This window comes from Panulirus ornatus, chromosome 6 (assembly GCF_036320965.1).
Source record: "Panulirus ornatus isolate Po-2019 chromosome 6, ASM3632096v1, whole genome shotgun sequence".
Lineage (NCBI taxonomy): Eukaryota > Metazoa > Arthropoda > Malacostraca > Decapoda > Palinuridae > Panulirus > Panulirus ornatus.
The window spans coordinates 7,503,880-7,519,976 of record NC_092229.1 but is presented as its reverse complement, the minus strand read 5'-3'; the positions used below and the strand labels follow the sequence as shown (position 1 = coordinate 7,519,976).

The following is a 16,097-nucleotide window of genomic DNA, read 5'->3' as shown; positions in this document are numbered from 1 at the left end:
ACTGAACACATGGTTTCGAATACCCCAGTGACGAACTATGATAAGCTAGTCAAGGAGGCAGACGTCCGTTGCTTCGAGCTATCCAAGGTGCTAGGCGTCAGCTCCCTCCCTCCCAGCGTCTGAGAACAAGGCATTGGATCGATCGTCGACGATTTCGTTTTACAACATTTATTCTGTTGCTTTGGGTAACTTCGTCTTACCTGATGATACTAACTGAAACTATCATTGGATTCATCTGTGTATGGTATTCCTTCAAGCAGTCCGTTATTTTTTTTGACTCTTTCCTGACTACAAATCACTTTAGATAAATGGCAGACGACCGCTGGTTGACATTTCGAATGTCATGTGTTCCAATTCTTGCTCTGGCGAGGGGGCTCCTTTAAGTCTGAATACAAAAATAGATAGTGTGTTTCACTTTCGGGTTTTCCTCAGTGAATGGTTACTCGTAAATGAAAATCATAACGAGATCATGAAGCCACTGACTTTCATTTAGGAGGATTTCATAAACTGATGGGGCTGGTTAAGGCCTTGATAGTTTCATAATAAGCTCTCCCTCTTCGCATTTGGTATATAGACACAAACAAAAGGCTCCATGTTTTGTAGGGAACTCGAATAAGATTCTTTGGACTAGAATGTGCTTTTTAAATCTTCTGTAAAGCACTGATAAAATAGCAAAAGATCACACAGGAATGTTTCACTTGGATATGACTTTCCATCTTTTTTTTTAAATAGCAAAAGATCACAAATGAATGTTTCACTTGCCTATGACTTTTCTTTTTTCTTTTAAACCTTACCTTCCACTTGTTTTTATTCGGGCATGTATTATACACTCCGGCTCAAATTAATACTCAACAGCTTTCTCTTCTTTTTATGACTGATACTACCGAAAGTAAAAGGGACTAGGACTCTGCAGTTCTAGGTGGCCACTCTTGCAAATTACCTGCGTAACTCCTATAGGATGCTGGGATGAAGGTCGTGTTTTAAGTGGCCACAACATCAGAATAGTACCATATCGGTTGAGCGGCCGTATTCCATGCACTTCCATATAGGTAACTGCGAGACATAAGGGGTAAAATGATTCCTTGATAGTCGTGTTAACATGAGTTAGACTCGATTCGTGAAGACCGCTTACCTGGCAGGCGTCGATGGATACAACGAAAAGTTGACCTACGCAGGAAGATCTGTCCCATGTAATTAATGCCTACATAGTGACAGATGCGAGTTTATTGAAGCTCCCGCACTTGAATACATGGGTACTGATAGTTTTTTGTTATTAATTCCTTCGATCTCATCACATATGAAACCCCTTTTCATTTCCTTTCCTTAATCCTGCTTTGGACCAACTCGTTCACACGATCATCATCGGATCGTATTCATATTCAGTTATTACACAGTTTACCTCTCTTCTACAAGCTCCTCGCCCGTTCATTCTCCTTTTATCTTAGGACTAAATACGATCCATTCTTCTGAGGTGATGATCATCATTCTTTTTTTTTTTTTTTTTTTTTGTCTCCGTGGAGATCCTGCTCTCAGGGAAGCAAGGTTGTGATGCGACTCTCCTCTCGCTAAGGGAGTTCGATGACTCTGATGCAAAAGATTTTCTGTTATTGTGTCATTTGTTGTGACGAGGGTGTTGAGGAAGGGATATATATATATATATATATATATATATATATATATATATATATATATATATATATATATATATATACATATATATATATATATATATATATATATATATATGGGATAGTGATGGTACGCTTCTCTCCCTCCCACCGCACTACCAAGAACTCTCCTTCCTGTTAGTAATTGAGAAAGACTTTCATAGCTTTATATTTAGTGCCTGGACCTAGACGCTGCACCATTACTACTTTTGAATTCACAATGGGTTTGTTGGACGGTGTAAACACTCCTGCTGTAGTGTTTAGAGAGAGTGTATCGGGCAGCGTAAACAGCCATGCACTTGTGTGAACAGTCCTGCTGTTGCATCCCAGTTGCTGAGAACAGCATACTGATATATCTCTCGGTTCTCAATGACGGTCTGTACGCAGCGTCGGCTTATGAACAGCCACTTTAACCTAACAGGCAGTAGAGTCTGTTTTTGGTATCTGCACCCGAGAAGTGGATACTTGTGTCAGGGAGTGAGGGAATACTTGGCAAGAAACTGGTGTCTGTTGTGACCTACTTGGCCTCTGACTATTCACATCGGACCCCCCACACACACACGCACGCACACTTGAAAGACAAGTACCACATACGTACTCTTTTGAGAAATACGTTCCACACCTGTACACTTGAACAATAAGTTCCACACCCGTACACTTGAACAATAAGTTCCACACCCGTACACTTGAACAACAAGTTCCACTCACGTACATTTGAGAAATATGTTCCACATATGTTCACTTAAACATTCCACTCTCGTACTCTTGAGAAGTAAGTTCCACACACGTACTCTTGAGAAGTAAGTTCCACACACGTACACTTGAGAAATACGTTCCACACACGTGAGAAATATTTCCACACACGTACACTTAAGCAATAAGTTTTTCTCACGTAAACTTGAGCAATAAGTTCCACTCAAATACACTTGAGAACTAACTTCCACCCACGTCCACTTGAGAAATATACTCCACTCACGTACACTTGAGAAATAAATTCCACACACATTTCAATGAACTGTAAGTCTTAGGCAAGTACAATTATGCAGTAATCCTCATAAATGTCCACTCAGGTGCTCGGCTCAAGGATGGTGTCTGTGCATCTTCCAACATCGAGACACATGTTGAACGCCTCTCAAGGAGCTTGAATCCCCAAACTCTCATGGAATGTGGCGTTACTGAAGCAATTCAGTACGTTCTCTATTCTCAGTAATCTAGAGCAAATTACCTCACACCCGAGCCATATTCCTGTCCGCTGTGACCATTCTCCTAATATTCTGGATCAGTTTTTCACCTCTAATACATCCCGTTGCAACAACACAATCTCGGCCGTAATTGGTCCATCTGGTCACACTATAAATCAAGTCTATTCTAACGGCACCTCCTCCCCCTATAGCAACTCCTTCTAAACGAAAATACTGGCACCTCAACAAAGCTGACTGTCTCTAATGCTGCGATGGTTCTGTCTCCGCCAAATATATAGCAGATGTTATTGGGGCGGGAATGGAAGCATTTATCCCCTCTCTCTCCTCTTAAGACGACCTCTTCTAATCCATGGATCAACTGTTCCTGTTCTGAAAACGTTCAGGCATTTCCGGCTAGCAAAAACCTTCCTTCCTCCTACTGTCATGCAGCATTTATCACTGCCCGTAATCACCACAAGTACGGTATCAGTGGGGCAAAGCGTTCCTCTATTCAAGGGCAGTGCGATAACCTCTCCTCGTCATCCACTGATACGTCTTTCTGGCCTTTAGCCAAAGGCATTGCTAACAACTTCTGTCGCTCTACCTTTCCTTCACTTTTCTTTTCTGACGGTAGTCTTCTATCTGTTTCTTCCGTACACAAAGCCATTTCTTTAGTTCTCATTTCTCCACAGACTCCACCTTGGATGACTCCAACGTTCCTTCATCCCTCTGAAGCTTCTTTTTATTAACCCTATGCCCCTTCATGTAATCTCTATTCGGGTTGTCCGAAAAGCGCTTCTTTCTCTGGCCACGGGCAAGGCCTATGGAATATATATATATATATATATATATATATATATATATATATATATATATATATATATATATATATTCCTATGAGTCCACGGGGAAAATGAAACACGAAAAGTTCCAAGTGCACTTTCGTGTAATAATCACATCATCAGGGGAGACACAAGAGAGAAATACAACAGTCAGTTGATATACATCGAAGAGACGAAGCTAGGACGCCACTTGGTAAACATGTGATTGTCCAATCAGCTGGTCACACCGAGGCTCAACGGTTTCCCCATAGTAAATGCAATAAGTACCTTGTAATTCTTTATGAAAGGTTGGTTCTCAAGAGGGAACAACGTCTGAAAAATCATAACATTCCATTGTTGTAGTAAGTCACAGTGATGCGCCCTTAAATACGTCAGTATTTAGGTGGTCATGTACAACCTCCAGCTGCCTCAAGAATGAGTGGTCATGTACAACCTTCAGCTGCCTCAAGAATGAGGTGGTCATGTACAACCTCCAGCTTGCCTCAAGAATGAGGTGGTCATGTTCAACCTCCAGCTGCCTCAAGAATGAGTGGTCATGTACAACCTCCAGCTTGCCTCAAGAATGAGGTGGTCATGTTCAACCTCCAGCTGCCTCAAGAATGAGGTGGTCATGTTCAACCTCCAGCTGCCTCAAGAATGAGGAGGTCGTGTTCTTCCTCCAGCTGCCTCAAGAATGAGTGGTCATGTACAACCTTCAGCTGCCTCAAGAATGAGTGGTCATGTACAACCTTCAGCTGCCTCAAGAATGAGTGGTCATGTACAACCTCCAGCTTGCCTCAAGAATGAGGTGGTCATGTTCAACCTCCAGCTGCCTCAAGAATGAGGTGGTCATGTACAACCTTCAGCTGCCTCAAGAATGAGTGGTCATGTACAACCTTCAGCTGCCTCAAGAATGAGGTGGTCATGTTCAACCTCCAGCTGCCTCAAGAATGAGTGGTCATGTACAACCTCCAGCTTGCCTCAAGAATGAGTGGTCATGTACAACCTTCAGCTGCCTCAAGAATGAGTGGTCATGTACAACCTTCAGCTGCCTCAAGAATGAGGTGGTCATGTTCAACCTCCAGCTGCCTCAAGAATGAGTGGTCATGTACAACCTCCAGCTGCCTCAAGAATGAGTGGTCATGTACAACCTTCAGCTGCCTCAAGAATGAGTGGTCATGTACAACCTCCAGCTTGCCTCAAGAATGAGGTGGTCATGTACAACCTCCAGCTTGCCTCAAGAATGAGGTGGTCATGTTCAACCTCCAGCTGCCTCAAGAATGAGTGGTCATGTACAACCTCCAGCTGCCTCAAGAATGAGTGGTCATGTACAACCTTCAGCTGCCTCAAGAATGAGGTGGTCATGTTCAACCTCCAGCTGCCTCAAGAATGAGGTGGTCATGTTCAACCTCCAGCTGCCTCAAGAATGAGGTGGTCATGTTCAACCTCCAGCTGCCTCAAGAATGAGTGGTCATGTACAACCTTCAGCTGCCTCAAGAATGAGTGGTCATGTACAACCTTCAGCTGCCTCAAGAATGAGTGGTCATGTACAACCTTCAGCTGCCTCAAGAATGAGTGGTCATGTACAACCTCCAGCTGCCTCAAGAATGAGGTGGTCATGTTCAACCTCCAGCTGCCTCAAGAATGAGGTGGTCATGTTCAACCTCCAGCTGCCTCAAGAATGAGGTGGTCATGTACAACCTCCAGCTGCCTCAAGAATGAGGTGGTCATGTTCAACCTCCAGCTGCCTCAAGAATGAGTGGTCATGTACAACCTCCAGCTGCCTCAAGAATGAGGTGGTCATGTTCAACCTCCAGCTGCCTCAAGAATGAGGTGGTCATGTTCAACCTCCAGCTGCCTCAAGAATGAGGTGGTCATGTACAACCTTCAGCTGCCTCAAGAATGAGTGGTCATGTACAACCTCCAGCTGCCTCAAGAATGAGTGGTCATGTACAACCTCCAGCTGCCTCAAGAATGAGGTGGTCATGTTCAACCTCCAGCTGCCTCAAGAATGAGTGGTCATGTACAACCTCCAGCTGCCTCAAGAATGAGGTGGTCATGTACAACCTCCAGCTTGCCTCAAGAATGAGTGGTCATGTACAACCTCCAGCTGCCTCAAGAATGAGGTGGTCATGTACAACCTTCAGCTGCCTCAAGAATGAGGTGGTCATGTACAACCTCCAGCTGCCTCAAGAATGAGTGGTCATGTACAACCTTCAGCTGCCTCAAGAATGAGTGGTCATGTACAACCTTCAGCTGCCTCAAGAATGAGTGGTCATGTACAACCTCCAGCTTGCCTCAAGAATGAGTGGTCATGTACAACCTCCAGCTGCCTCAAGAATGAGGTGGTCATGTACAACCTTCAGCTGCCTCAAGAATGAGTGGTCATGTACAACCTTCAGCTGCCTCAAGAATGAGTGGTCATGTACAACCTTCAGCTGCCTCAAGAATGAGTGGTCATGTACAACCTTCAGCTGCCTCAAGAATGAGTGGTCATGTACAACCTCCAGCTGCCTCAAGAATGAGTGGTCATGTACAACCTCCAGCTGCCTCAAGAATGAGTGGTCATGTACAACCTTCAGCTGCCTCAAGAATGAGGTGGTCATGTACAACCTTCAGCTGCCTCAAGAATGAGTGGTCATGTACAACCTTCAGCTGCCTCAAGAATGAGGTGGTCATGTTCAACCTCCAGCTGCCTCAAGAATGAGTGGTCATGTACAACCTTCAGCTGCCTCAAGAATGAGGTGGTCATGTTCAACCTCCAGCTGCCTCAAGAATGAGGTGGTCATGTTCAACCTCCAGCTGCCTCAAGAATGAGGTGGTCATGTTCAACCTCCAGCTGCCTCAAGAATGAGGTGGTCATGTACAACCTTCAGCTGCCTCAAGAATGAGGTGGTCATGTTCAACCTCCAGCTGCCTCAAGAATGAGTGGTCATGTACAACCTTCAGCTGCCTCAAGAATGAGGTGGTCATGTACAACCTTCAGCTGCCTCAAGAATGAGTGGTCATGTACAACCTTCAGCTGCCTCAAGAATGAGTGGTCATGTACAACCTTCAGCTGCCTCAAGAATGAGTGGTCATGTACAACCTTCAGCTGCCTCAAGAATGAGTGGTCATGTACAACCTTCAGCTGCCTCAAGAATGAGGTGGTCATGTACAACCTTCAGCTGCCTCAAGAATGAGTGGTCATGTACAACCTTCAGCTGCCTCAAGAATGAGGTGGTCATGTACAACCTTCAGCTGCCTCAAGAATGAGTGGTCATGTACAACCTTCAGCTGCCTCAAGAATGAGTGGTCATGTACAACCTCCAGCTTGCCTCAAGAATGAGGTGGTCATGTTCAACCTCCAGCTGCCTCAAGAATGAGTGGTCATGTACAACCTTCAGCTGCCTCAAGAATGAGTGGTCATGTACAACCTTCAGCTGCCTCAAGAATGAGTGGTCATGTACAACCTTCAGCTGCCTCAAGAATGAGTGGTCATGTACAACCTCCAGCTTGCCTCAAGAATGAGTGGTCATGTACAACCTTCAGCTGCCTCAAGAATGAGTGGTCATGTACAACCTCCAGCTGCCTCAAGAATGAGGTGGTCATGTTCAACCTCCAGCTGCCTCAAGAATGAGGTGGTCATGTTCAACCTCCAGCTGCCTCAAGAATGAGGTGGTCATGTACAACCTTCAGCTGCCTCAAGAATGAGGTGGTCATGTACAACCTCCAGCTTGCCTCAAGAATGAGTGGTCATGTACAACCTTCAGCTGCCTCAAGAATGAGTGGTCATGTACAACCTTCAGCTGCCTCAAGAATGAGTGGTCATGTACAACCTCCAGCTGCCTCAAGAATGAGGTGGTCATGTTCAACCTCCAGCTGCCTCAAGAATGAGGTGGTCATGTTCAACCTCCAGCTGCCTCAAGAATGAGTGGTCATGTACAACCTTCAGCTGCCTCAAGAATGAGTGGTCATGTACAACCTTCAGCTGCCTCAAGAATGAGGTGGTCATGTTCAACCTCCAGCTGCCTCAAGAATGAGTGGTCATGTACAACCTTCAGCTGCCTCAAGAATGAGTGGTCATGTACAACCTTCAGCTGCCTCAAGAATGAGTGGTCATGTACAACCTTCAGCTGCCTCAAGAATGAGGTGGTCATGTTCAACCTCCAGCTGCCTCAAGAATGAGTGGTCATGTACAACCTTCAGCTGCCTCAAGAATGAGGTGGTCATGTTCAACCTCCAGCTGCCTCAAGAATGAGGTGGTCATGTTCAACCTCCAGCTGCCTCAAGAATGAGGTGGTCATGTACAACCTCCAGCTGCCTCAAGAATGAGTGGTCATGTACAACCTTCAGCTGCCTCAAGAATGAGTGGTCATGTACAACCTTCAGCTGCCTCAAGAATGAGGTGGTCATGTTCAACCTCCAGCTGCCTCAAGAATGAGTGGTCATGTACAACCTCCAGCTGCCTCAAGAATGAGTGGTCATGTACAACCTCCAGCTGCCTCAAGAATGAGGTGGTCATGTACAACCTTCAGCTGCCTCAAGAATGAGATGGTCATGTTCTTCCTCCAGCTGCCTCAAGAATGAGGTGGTCATGTACAACCTCCAGCTGCCTCAAGAATGAGTGGTCATGTACAACCTCCAGCTGCCTCAAGAATGAGGTGGTCATGTACAACCTTCAGCTGCCTCAAGAATGAGGTGGTCATGTACAACCTTCAGCTGCCTCAAGAATGAGTGGTCATGTACAACCTTCAGCTGCCTCAAGAATGAGTGGTCATGTACAACCTTCAGCTGCCTCAAGAATGAGTGGTCATGTACAACCTTCAGCTGCCTCAAGAATGAGGTGGTCATGTACAACCTTCAGCTGCCTCAAGAATGAGTGGTCATGTACAACCTTCAGCTGCCTCAAGAATGAGTGGTCATGTACAACCTCCAGCTGCCTCAAGAATGAGTGGTCATGTACAACCTTCAGCTGCCTCAAGAATGAGTGGTCATGTACAACCTTCAGCTGCCTCAAGAATGAGTGGTCATGTACAACCTTCAGCTGCCTCAAGAATGAGTGGTCATGTACAACCTTCAGCTGCCTCAAGAATGAGGTGGTCATGTACAACCTTCAGCTGCCTCAAGAATGAGGTGGTCATGTTCAACCTCCAGCTGCCTCAAGAATGAGTGGTCATGTACAACCTCCAGCTGCCTCAAGAATGAGGTGGTCATGTTCAACCTCCAGCTGCCTCAAGAATGAGGTGGTCATGTACAACCTTCAGCTGCCTCAAGAATGAGTGGTCATGTACAACCTTCAGCTGCCTCAAGAATGAGTGGTCATGTACAACCTTCAGCTGCCTCAAGAATGAGTGGTCATGTACAACCTTCAGCTGCCTCAAGAATGAGGTGGTCATGTACAACCTTCAGCTGCCTCAAGAATGAGTGGTCATGTACAACCTCCAGCTGCCTCAAGAATGAGGTGGTCATGTTCAACCTCCAGCTGCCTCAAGAATGAGGAGGTCGTGTTCATCCTCCACCCTTCAGAGGCGATGAGGTCATGATCGTCCTCCAGCTGCCTCAAGAATGAGGAGGTCATGTACAACCTCCAGCTGCCTCAAGAATGAGGTGGTCATGTTACAACTCCAGCTGCCTCAAGAATGAGGTGGTCATGTACAACCTCCAGCTGCCTCAAGAATGAGGTGGTCATGTTCAACCTCCAGCTGCCTCAAGAATGAGGTGGTCATGTACAACCTTCAGCTGCCTCAAGAATGAGGAGGTCGTGTTCTTCCTCCAGCTGCCTCAAGAATGAGGTGGTCATGTACAACCTCCAGCTGCCTCAAGAATGAGGTGGTCATGTTCAACCTCCAGCTGCCTCAAGAATGAGGTGGTCATGTACAACCTCCAGCTGCCTCAAGAATGAGGTGGTCATGTTCAACCTCCAGCTGCCTCAAGAATGAGATGGTCATGTTCTTCCTCCAGCTGCCTCGTAAGCGACGCCTGCCTCCTCAGGGATGGGATCAGATTCATAACTTTGCTGTAATCATCTTTCCTTTTGCTTGGTCGCGCGCGCGCCTGTGTACACGTGTGTGTGTTTGTGTGTGTGGGTGTGAGTGTGTGTGTGTGTGTGTGTGTGTGTGTGTATGTGTGTGTGTAAGGGATAACATTGGTGTCGCTGGCCACCGTCTCTGAGTAAGGACTCTGCCGATCCGAGCAGACCAACGTACTTGCCTTGGCTGCGCGTGCTATGAATCGTTAGAAACCTATCATAAACCAATGACGTAAAAAAAACCTGCTTTCCAACATCCCCGCGGAATCTAAGTAGGCTATCCCACTGTTAACTCCTTGCGAGACGTTACGTTACAAGAGTCCAGGTTCAAAAGGTCGTGCTATCGTGAGCGAAGAGCGTTACAGGATAAGTAGTAGCCAGCCTTTTAGCCTGAACTCGAGTGAGGGGATTGGGGGGGTCAAGGTACGGTTATGACTGAGAATCAAACTGGTCTCGTGGGCACTAGGAACTGTGGCTACGTATTCATCATACTTAAAGAGACTTTACGGAGTCTGCGGCTTTGGTCTTTTTTTTTTTCTACGCTTATGCCCTCAATCAAACAACAGCTCCGAGAGAGAGAGAGAGAGAGAGAGAGAGAGAGAGAGAGAGAGAGAGAGAGAGAGAGAGAGAGAGAGAGAGAGAGAGAGAGAAATGGACTTATGATACCCCTCTATTTTTGAGCTCTCATAAAAAAAGTATGAAAAAGGAATGCCGTCAAAAGTGAAAAGATACAAATGGCTAAAATATATATATAAAAAAAATCATAACTAAAATAATCTCGTCATAACTTAAAAAAAAGGAGATTCATAACTTAACCAAGGCAACAGCGCGATGACCCATATGAGTACGGGGTAGTAGCAGTAGGAGCTATCCTTACCGTTGTTGCCAAGCCTCGCTTCCTCCGACCACATCTGCAACCCGAAACATCACGTTTTAATGCTCATTTGCACCTCAAAGACAATCAGTCTATAAAAAACACATAAGATAAAAAAAGAAAAAAAGAATGGTATTGATACATGTTACATATCTAGGAACAGGTACTGCGAGCAAGTAATGATTATATACAATCCATGTATCTTCCTTACACATGGACTGCTATGTACACTTTAATATACTTATGCATATATACTGATGTTTAGGAAAGGAGCGCACAAACCTAACCTGTATGTGTTTTGCAAAATGCTTTCCGCTGGTAATGCGAGCCTGATGGAATATGACCGGTTTAGATTCCGTTGCTCATGTCTGTTAAGACGAAGGGTAGTCGATACTAGTACTCGAATAGTCATTTCCCTATTAGGGACAATCACAGCCAAGCGGTAGCATTCCCGCCTACAACGCATAAGGTCATGGGTTCGAATTATGGCTCTTGGAGGGTATTATGTGTCCTATTAAAAAGGGCGTTCACATGCATTATATTCGTGTTTGTATACCTCCGCGTTTGTACTGTTGGGTTCTATAAAATGCTAGCTCCTGGTAATGTCAGCCTAATGGGATTTGACCAGTCTAGACCCCGTTGCTCATGTAGGTGAAACGATGGGTATTCGATTAATAGTAATATATATATATATATATATATATATATATATATATATATATATATATATACGAACAAAGTGCACATGAACGCGCACTGTCATAGAACATACAAACCTCCAACAGCCAGGATCGAACCCTGCGCAACAGGCGGGAGCGCTACTGCTAAGCTATTATCGCATACATAAATGAGGAAACGACTATTCGAATACTATGTACTCGAATATATATACATATATATATATATATATATATATATATATATATATATATATATATATATATATATATATATATATATATATATTATTATTATTATTATACTTTGTCGCTGTCTCCCGCGTTTGCGAGGTAGCGCAAGGAAACAGACGAAAGAAATGGCCCAACCCCCCCCCCCCCCCCATACACATGTATATACATACGTCCACACACGCAAATATACATACCTACACAGCTTTCCATGGTTTACCCCAGACGCTTCACATGCCCTGCTTCAATCCACTGACAGCACGTCAACCCCGGTATACCACATCGCTCCAATTCACTCTATTCCTTGCCCTTCTTTCACCCTCCTGCATGCTCAGGCCCCGATCACACAAAATCTTTTTCACTCCATCTTTCCACCTCCAATTTGGTCTCCCTCTTCTCCTTGTTCCCTCCACCTCCGACACATATATCCTCTTGGTCAATCTTTCCTCACTCATCCTCTCCATGTGCCCAAACCACTTCAAAACACCCTCTTCTGCTCTCTCAACCACGCTCTTTTTATTTCCACACATCTCTCTTACCCTTACGTTACTCACTCGATCAAACCACCTCACACCACACATTGTCCTCAAACATCTCATTTCCAGCACATCCATCCTCCTGCGCACAACTCTATCCATAGCCCACGCCTCGCAACCATACAACATTGTTGGAACCACTATTCCTTCAAACATACCCATTTTTGCTTTCCGAGATAACGTTCTCGACTTCCACACATTCTTCATGGCCCCCAGGATTTTCGCCCCCTCCCCCACCCTATGATCCACTTCCGCTTCCATGGTTCCATCCGCTGCCAGATCCACTCCCAGATATCTAAAACACTTCACTTCCTCCAGTTTTTCTCCATTCAAACTCACCTCCCAATTGACTTGACCCTCAACCCTACTGTACCTAATAACCTTGCTCTTATTCACATTTACTCTTAACTTTCTTCTTCCACACACTTTTCCAAACTCAGTCACCAGCTTCTGCAGTTTCTCACATGAATCAGCCACCAGCGCTGTATCATCAGCGAACAACAACTGACTCACTTCCCAAGCTCTCTCATCCCCAACAGACTTCATACTTGCCCCTCTTTCCAAAACTCTTGCATTTACCTCCCTAACAACCCCATCCATAAACAAATTAAACAACCATGGAGACATCACACACCCCTGCCGCAAACCTACATTCACTGAGAACCAATCACTTTCCTCTCTTCCTACACGTACACATGCCTTACATCCTCGATAGGTACAAAATTTAACAGTAGACAGGGACACCCAAAGCTAACACTTTTCCAAGAATACCAAAAATTGCAAAACTAGTTAGTTTTCGAGATACTGAGCTTTAAAGTTTTAACTTTGGTATGTTTGAACTGTAAACTTTAAATGTAATATTAGCTTACAATCTGGCAACACTCGGTTGATTAAGGTGTGGCAACACTCGGTGTTTACGAATTAGTTCACCGTTGCATGTCGTGCTGATAACATGGCTCATTTGTCTAATCATGAGATCATTGCATAAGATCCAAGAATGTTTTCTCGTGTCCAGCAGTCCTTTCAGAGGAGGTGTCAGGTCTGCAATGAAGCAGAAGGGAGACACTTCGAACAGCTATTGTAGATTGTGATCGATAATGCATCTGTTTACACAATATTTGTTTCATTTTTCACTATGTCATCTGTTAGAAACGAAAATGCTTGTGAACAGGAGTCAAGTTAAAACTTTAAAGCTCAGTATCTCGAAAACTAACTAGTTTTGCAATTTTTGGTGTTCTTGAAAAAGTGTTTGCTTTGGGTGTCCCTGTCTACCGTCAAATTTTGTACCTATCGTTTTTTAACACCCTGTATATATATATATATATATATATATATATATATATATATATATATATATATATATATATATATATATATATATCTTTCTTTTTCTTTCATACTATTCGCCATTTCCCGCGTTAGCAAGGTAGCGTTAAGAACAGAGGACTGGGCCTCTGAGGGAATATCCTCACCTGGCCTCGTTCTCTGTTCCCTCTTTTGGAAAATAAAAAAAAAACGAGAGGGGAGGATTTCCAGCCCCCCGCTCCCTCCCCTTTTAGTCGCCTTCTACGACACGCAGGGAATACGTGGGAAGTATTCTTTCTCCCCTATCCCCAGGGATAATATATATATATATATATATATATATATATATATATATATATATATATAAAGAGAAGCAGCAACATTCAATAATAATAACACACACATAACACGCGCGTGGTGGATAAGTGATATAAACTGCAAGAGGAAATGGTAAATGCAGACAACATACTGAAGTTTAAAAGTCAGTATGATAGCACCAAATGTTCAAAAGATGGCGCCCCACGGGTACAGTGCAAACAGGTAATTACATATGGGTATTCGAAAAGCACACACGGGGTCCTGGTTTAAGATGGGTTGTGTAATACACGAGTAGATACATGGTAAGGATCTCAAATTCTGAGACAGGGCAATACGAATGTAAAACTCCTTCGTAACATATAAATAATGGTTACAGGCCCCTTCGTGATGTAATAGTCGTCGTCGTTAACCATGATTCGAGCATGGGCCCGCCCGGGTTCGAATCTTGGGCGCGGCAGTCGACGAGGCTACAAAAGTGTGGAGCTAAAGACACCTCGAATATATATATAAAAAAAAAAGTTTCCATGCGATATGTTTAGTTGGGGACAGCAGACAAGTGGACACATCAACACACACACACACACACACACACACACACACACACAAGACACAAAAGCATATTCCTCCCCTCAGGGCTGGTCAATACATGGATCGATAAACAGGTTGGTATGTGTTGTGTGTGTTGTGTGTGCGTGTGTGTGTATACAGAAGCAGAGATATGATACATATAAACGAGGTTTAGAGAAGGGGTAACACAAAGTATAAAACTTTCCGCCTGTAACACACTCCTGCGCATTGATACTTTCAGACAAACATTCGTGTCGAAGGCTTACCCATACTTGGCTGGCTAAAAATACCAACGAACGCAACCTTCGAGCAGTTGCATCATGACTCGCCCGTCCAAGGAACGCCCAGCCGTCAAGGAGCAACGCAACAAACCACACCTGTACTCACGAGTCGTACCTAGTGATGTAGAGTTCTTGCACTCACTGATTTCTATCTACTTTATTTCAGCACCAACAGGTTACGTACACGTGTATCTCTATTCCTGCTGACTATGAATCTATCTACGGGAAAACTAATGGACTCACGGATATAGATTTAAGTGAGATGGACAAACGAGCGCGACCATCCTCTATATAATCAAATCGTTAAGGACAGTTAGTACAGGGGGGGATGGTGTGCACGAGTATAGTCTAGGTGAAACAACATGATCTGGTTAACGTAAACATACTTCAAATAACACGGCAAGAAGAAGCGTATCACAGGGAGAGTCACGGTGTTGAGAAAATCAATCTCTAACGAAGGCCTGGCGCCATTTGGGAAATTAATATGTACCTGGAAGGGACGGGCTGATGGACGACCTCTAACTCCATGTTCACCACACCACCGCCAACGGCCGACTGCAATCTTGACTCCTGCCCGTAGTGTAGGCAAATGCGCGAATGTCTAGCGCGCGACATGACATACGAAGCGAGGCGCTTTCCGCTTATCTTCTTCCGATGATAAGAATGTCGAGCTCTTTGTTATTAGAAGATTCGCCAAATTCAAACAAGGCATGGATCTTTTTGGTTAAACGTGAACGGCTTACCCGTGACCTCCCTCCCTCTTTATCCCTTTAACAACAATATCTCCCCCTTCGTACTAGATCGAAAGCGTGTGTGTGTGTGTGTGTGTGTGTGTGTTACCAGGAGAGAGTTTTACACGTGTTGCCTGTCTTGTAACTTTCTATATACTATATACTTTATGTACTATGCCAGGTCGCTATTCTATCGATCAGCCGCCCCTTGGGGAGGGTGAACATCTGGGTAGTGTGTGGCTTGCGGAATGTGAAATAAGTAAAGTTATAAGTAAAAGAGGAGGGAGAAAGAGCTGTATGGTCGTTACCTGCGATGAAGTTGTGCGCATTTAAGATGAATTGGTGATATGAGAAACGTGCAGAGGCTTAAAAAGAGGGCAAATGAGAGTTGAGTTAGAATGAGAAAGTATCGGCAAACATCAGGGAGAACAAGAAAATGTTTTGGAAGCTGATAGTGTGGGAAGAACAAGGGAAAAAGGAAAGTGGTAATAGGTTAGGAAGCGGAGTAGAAAACGGAGTAGACATTACGGGGGACTGTTGAGGACTTAGATGATAAGGTGTTTAGGTTAGGGAGGTATGCGAAGTGAGAGTTATGGCAAATGGTTTGGTGAAAATGGAAGAGGTAGTGAAAGCCTTGAGTGGATGGTATTGCAGTAGCATTTCTTGAGCAAGGGGGGAAGGTGGGGGGACTGTGTTGTTGATAGGTTAGTTGGTATTTTCACTGTATGTATAGATCATGGTGAGGTGCCTGAGGATTCGTGAAATGCATGTATAATGCCACTGTATATAGGCAAGGGGATGAAAGTGAATTTCAAATTACTGAAGTAAATGTTTGTTTAGTGTACCTGGAAAGCTGTATGAGAGAGTGGCGATTACGAGGGTGGTGGCATGCACAGTG

General features: G+C 44.4%; 1 protein-coding gene across 1 annotated transcript in view; it reads right to left on the bottom strand.

Annotated features, from left to right (window-relative positions):
* The window catches only part of LOC139749035 (facilitated trehalose transporter Tret1-like), a 31,935-nt gene extending 16,896 nt beyond the window's left edge, over positions 1–15,039 (bottom strand). Inside the window, exons 1-2 of the mRNA XM_071662431.1 lie at positions 14,959–15,039; positions 10,557–10,590 (exon numbers count right to left, since the gene is read on the bottom strand). Of these exons, the coding sequence (XP_071518532.1) occupies positions 10,557–10,590; positions 14,959–14,996 (72 nt within the window). The 5' untranslated portion in view covers positions 14,997–15,039. The remainder of the gene's footprint in view (positions 1–10,556; positions 10,591–14,958) is intronic.
* Positions 15,040–16,097: the final 1,058 nt, after the last annotated feature.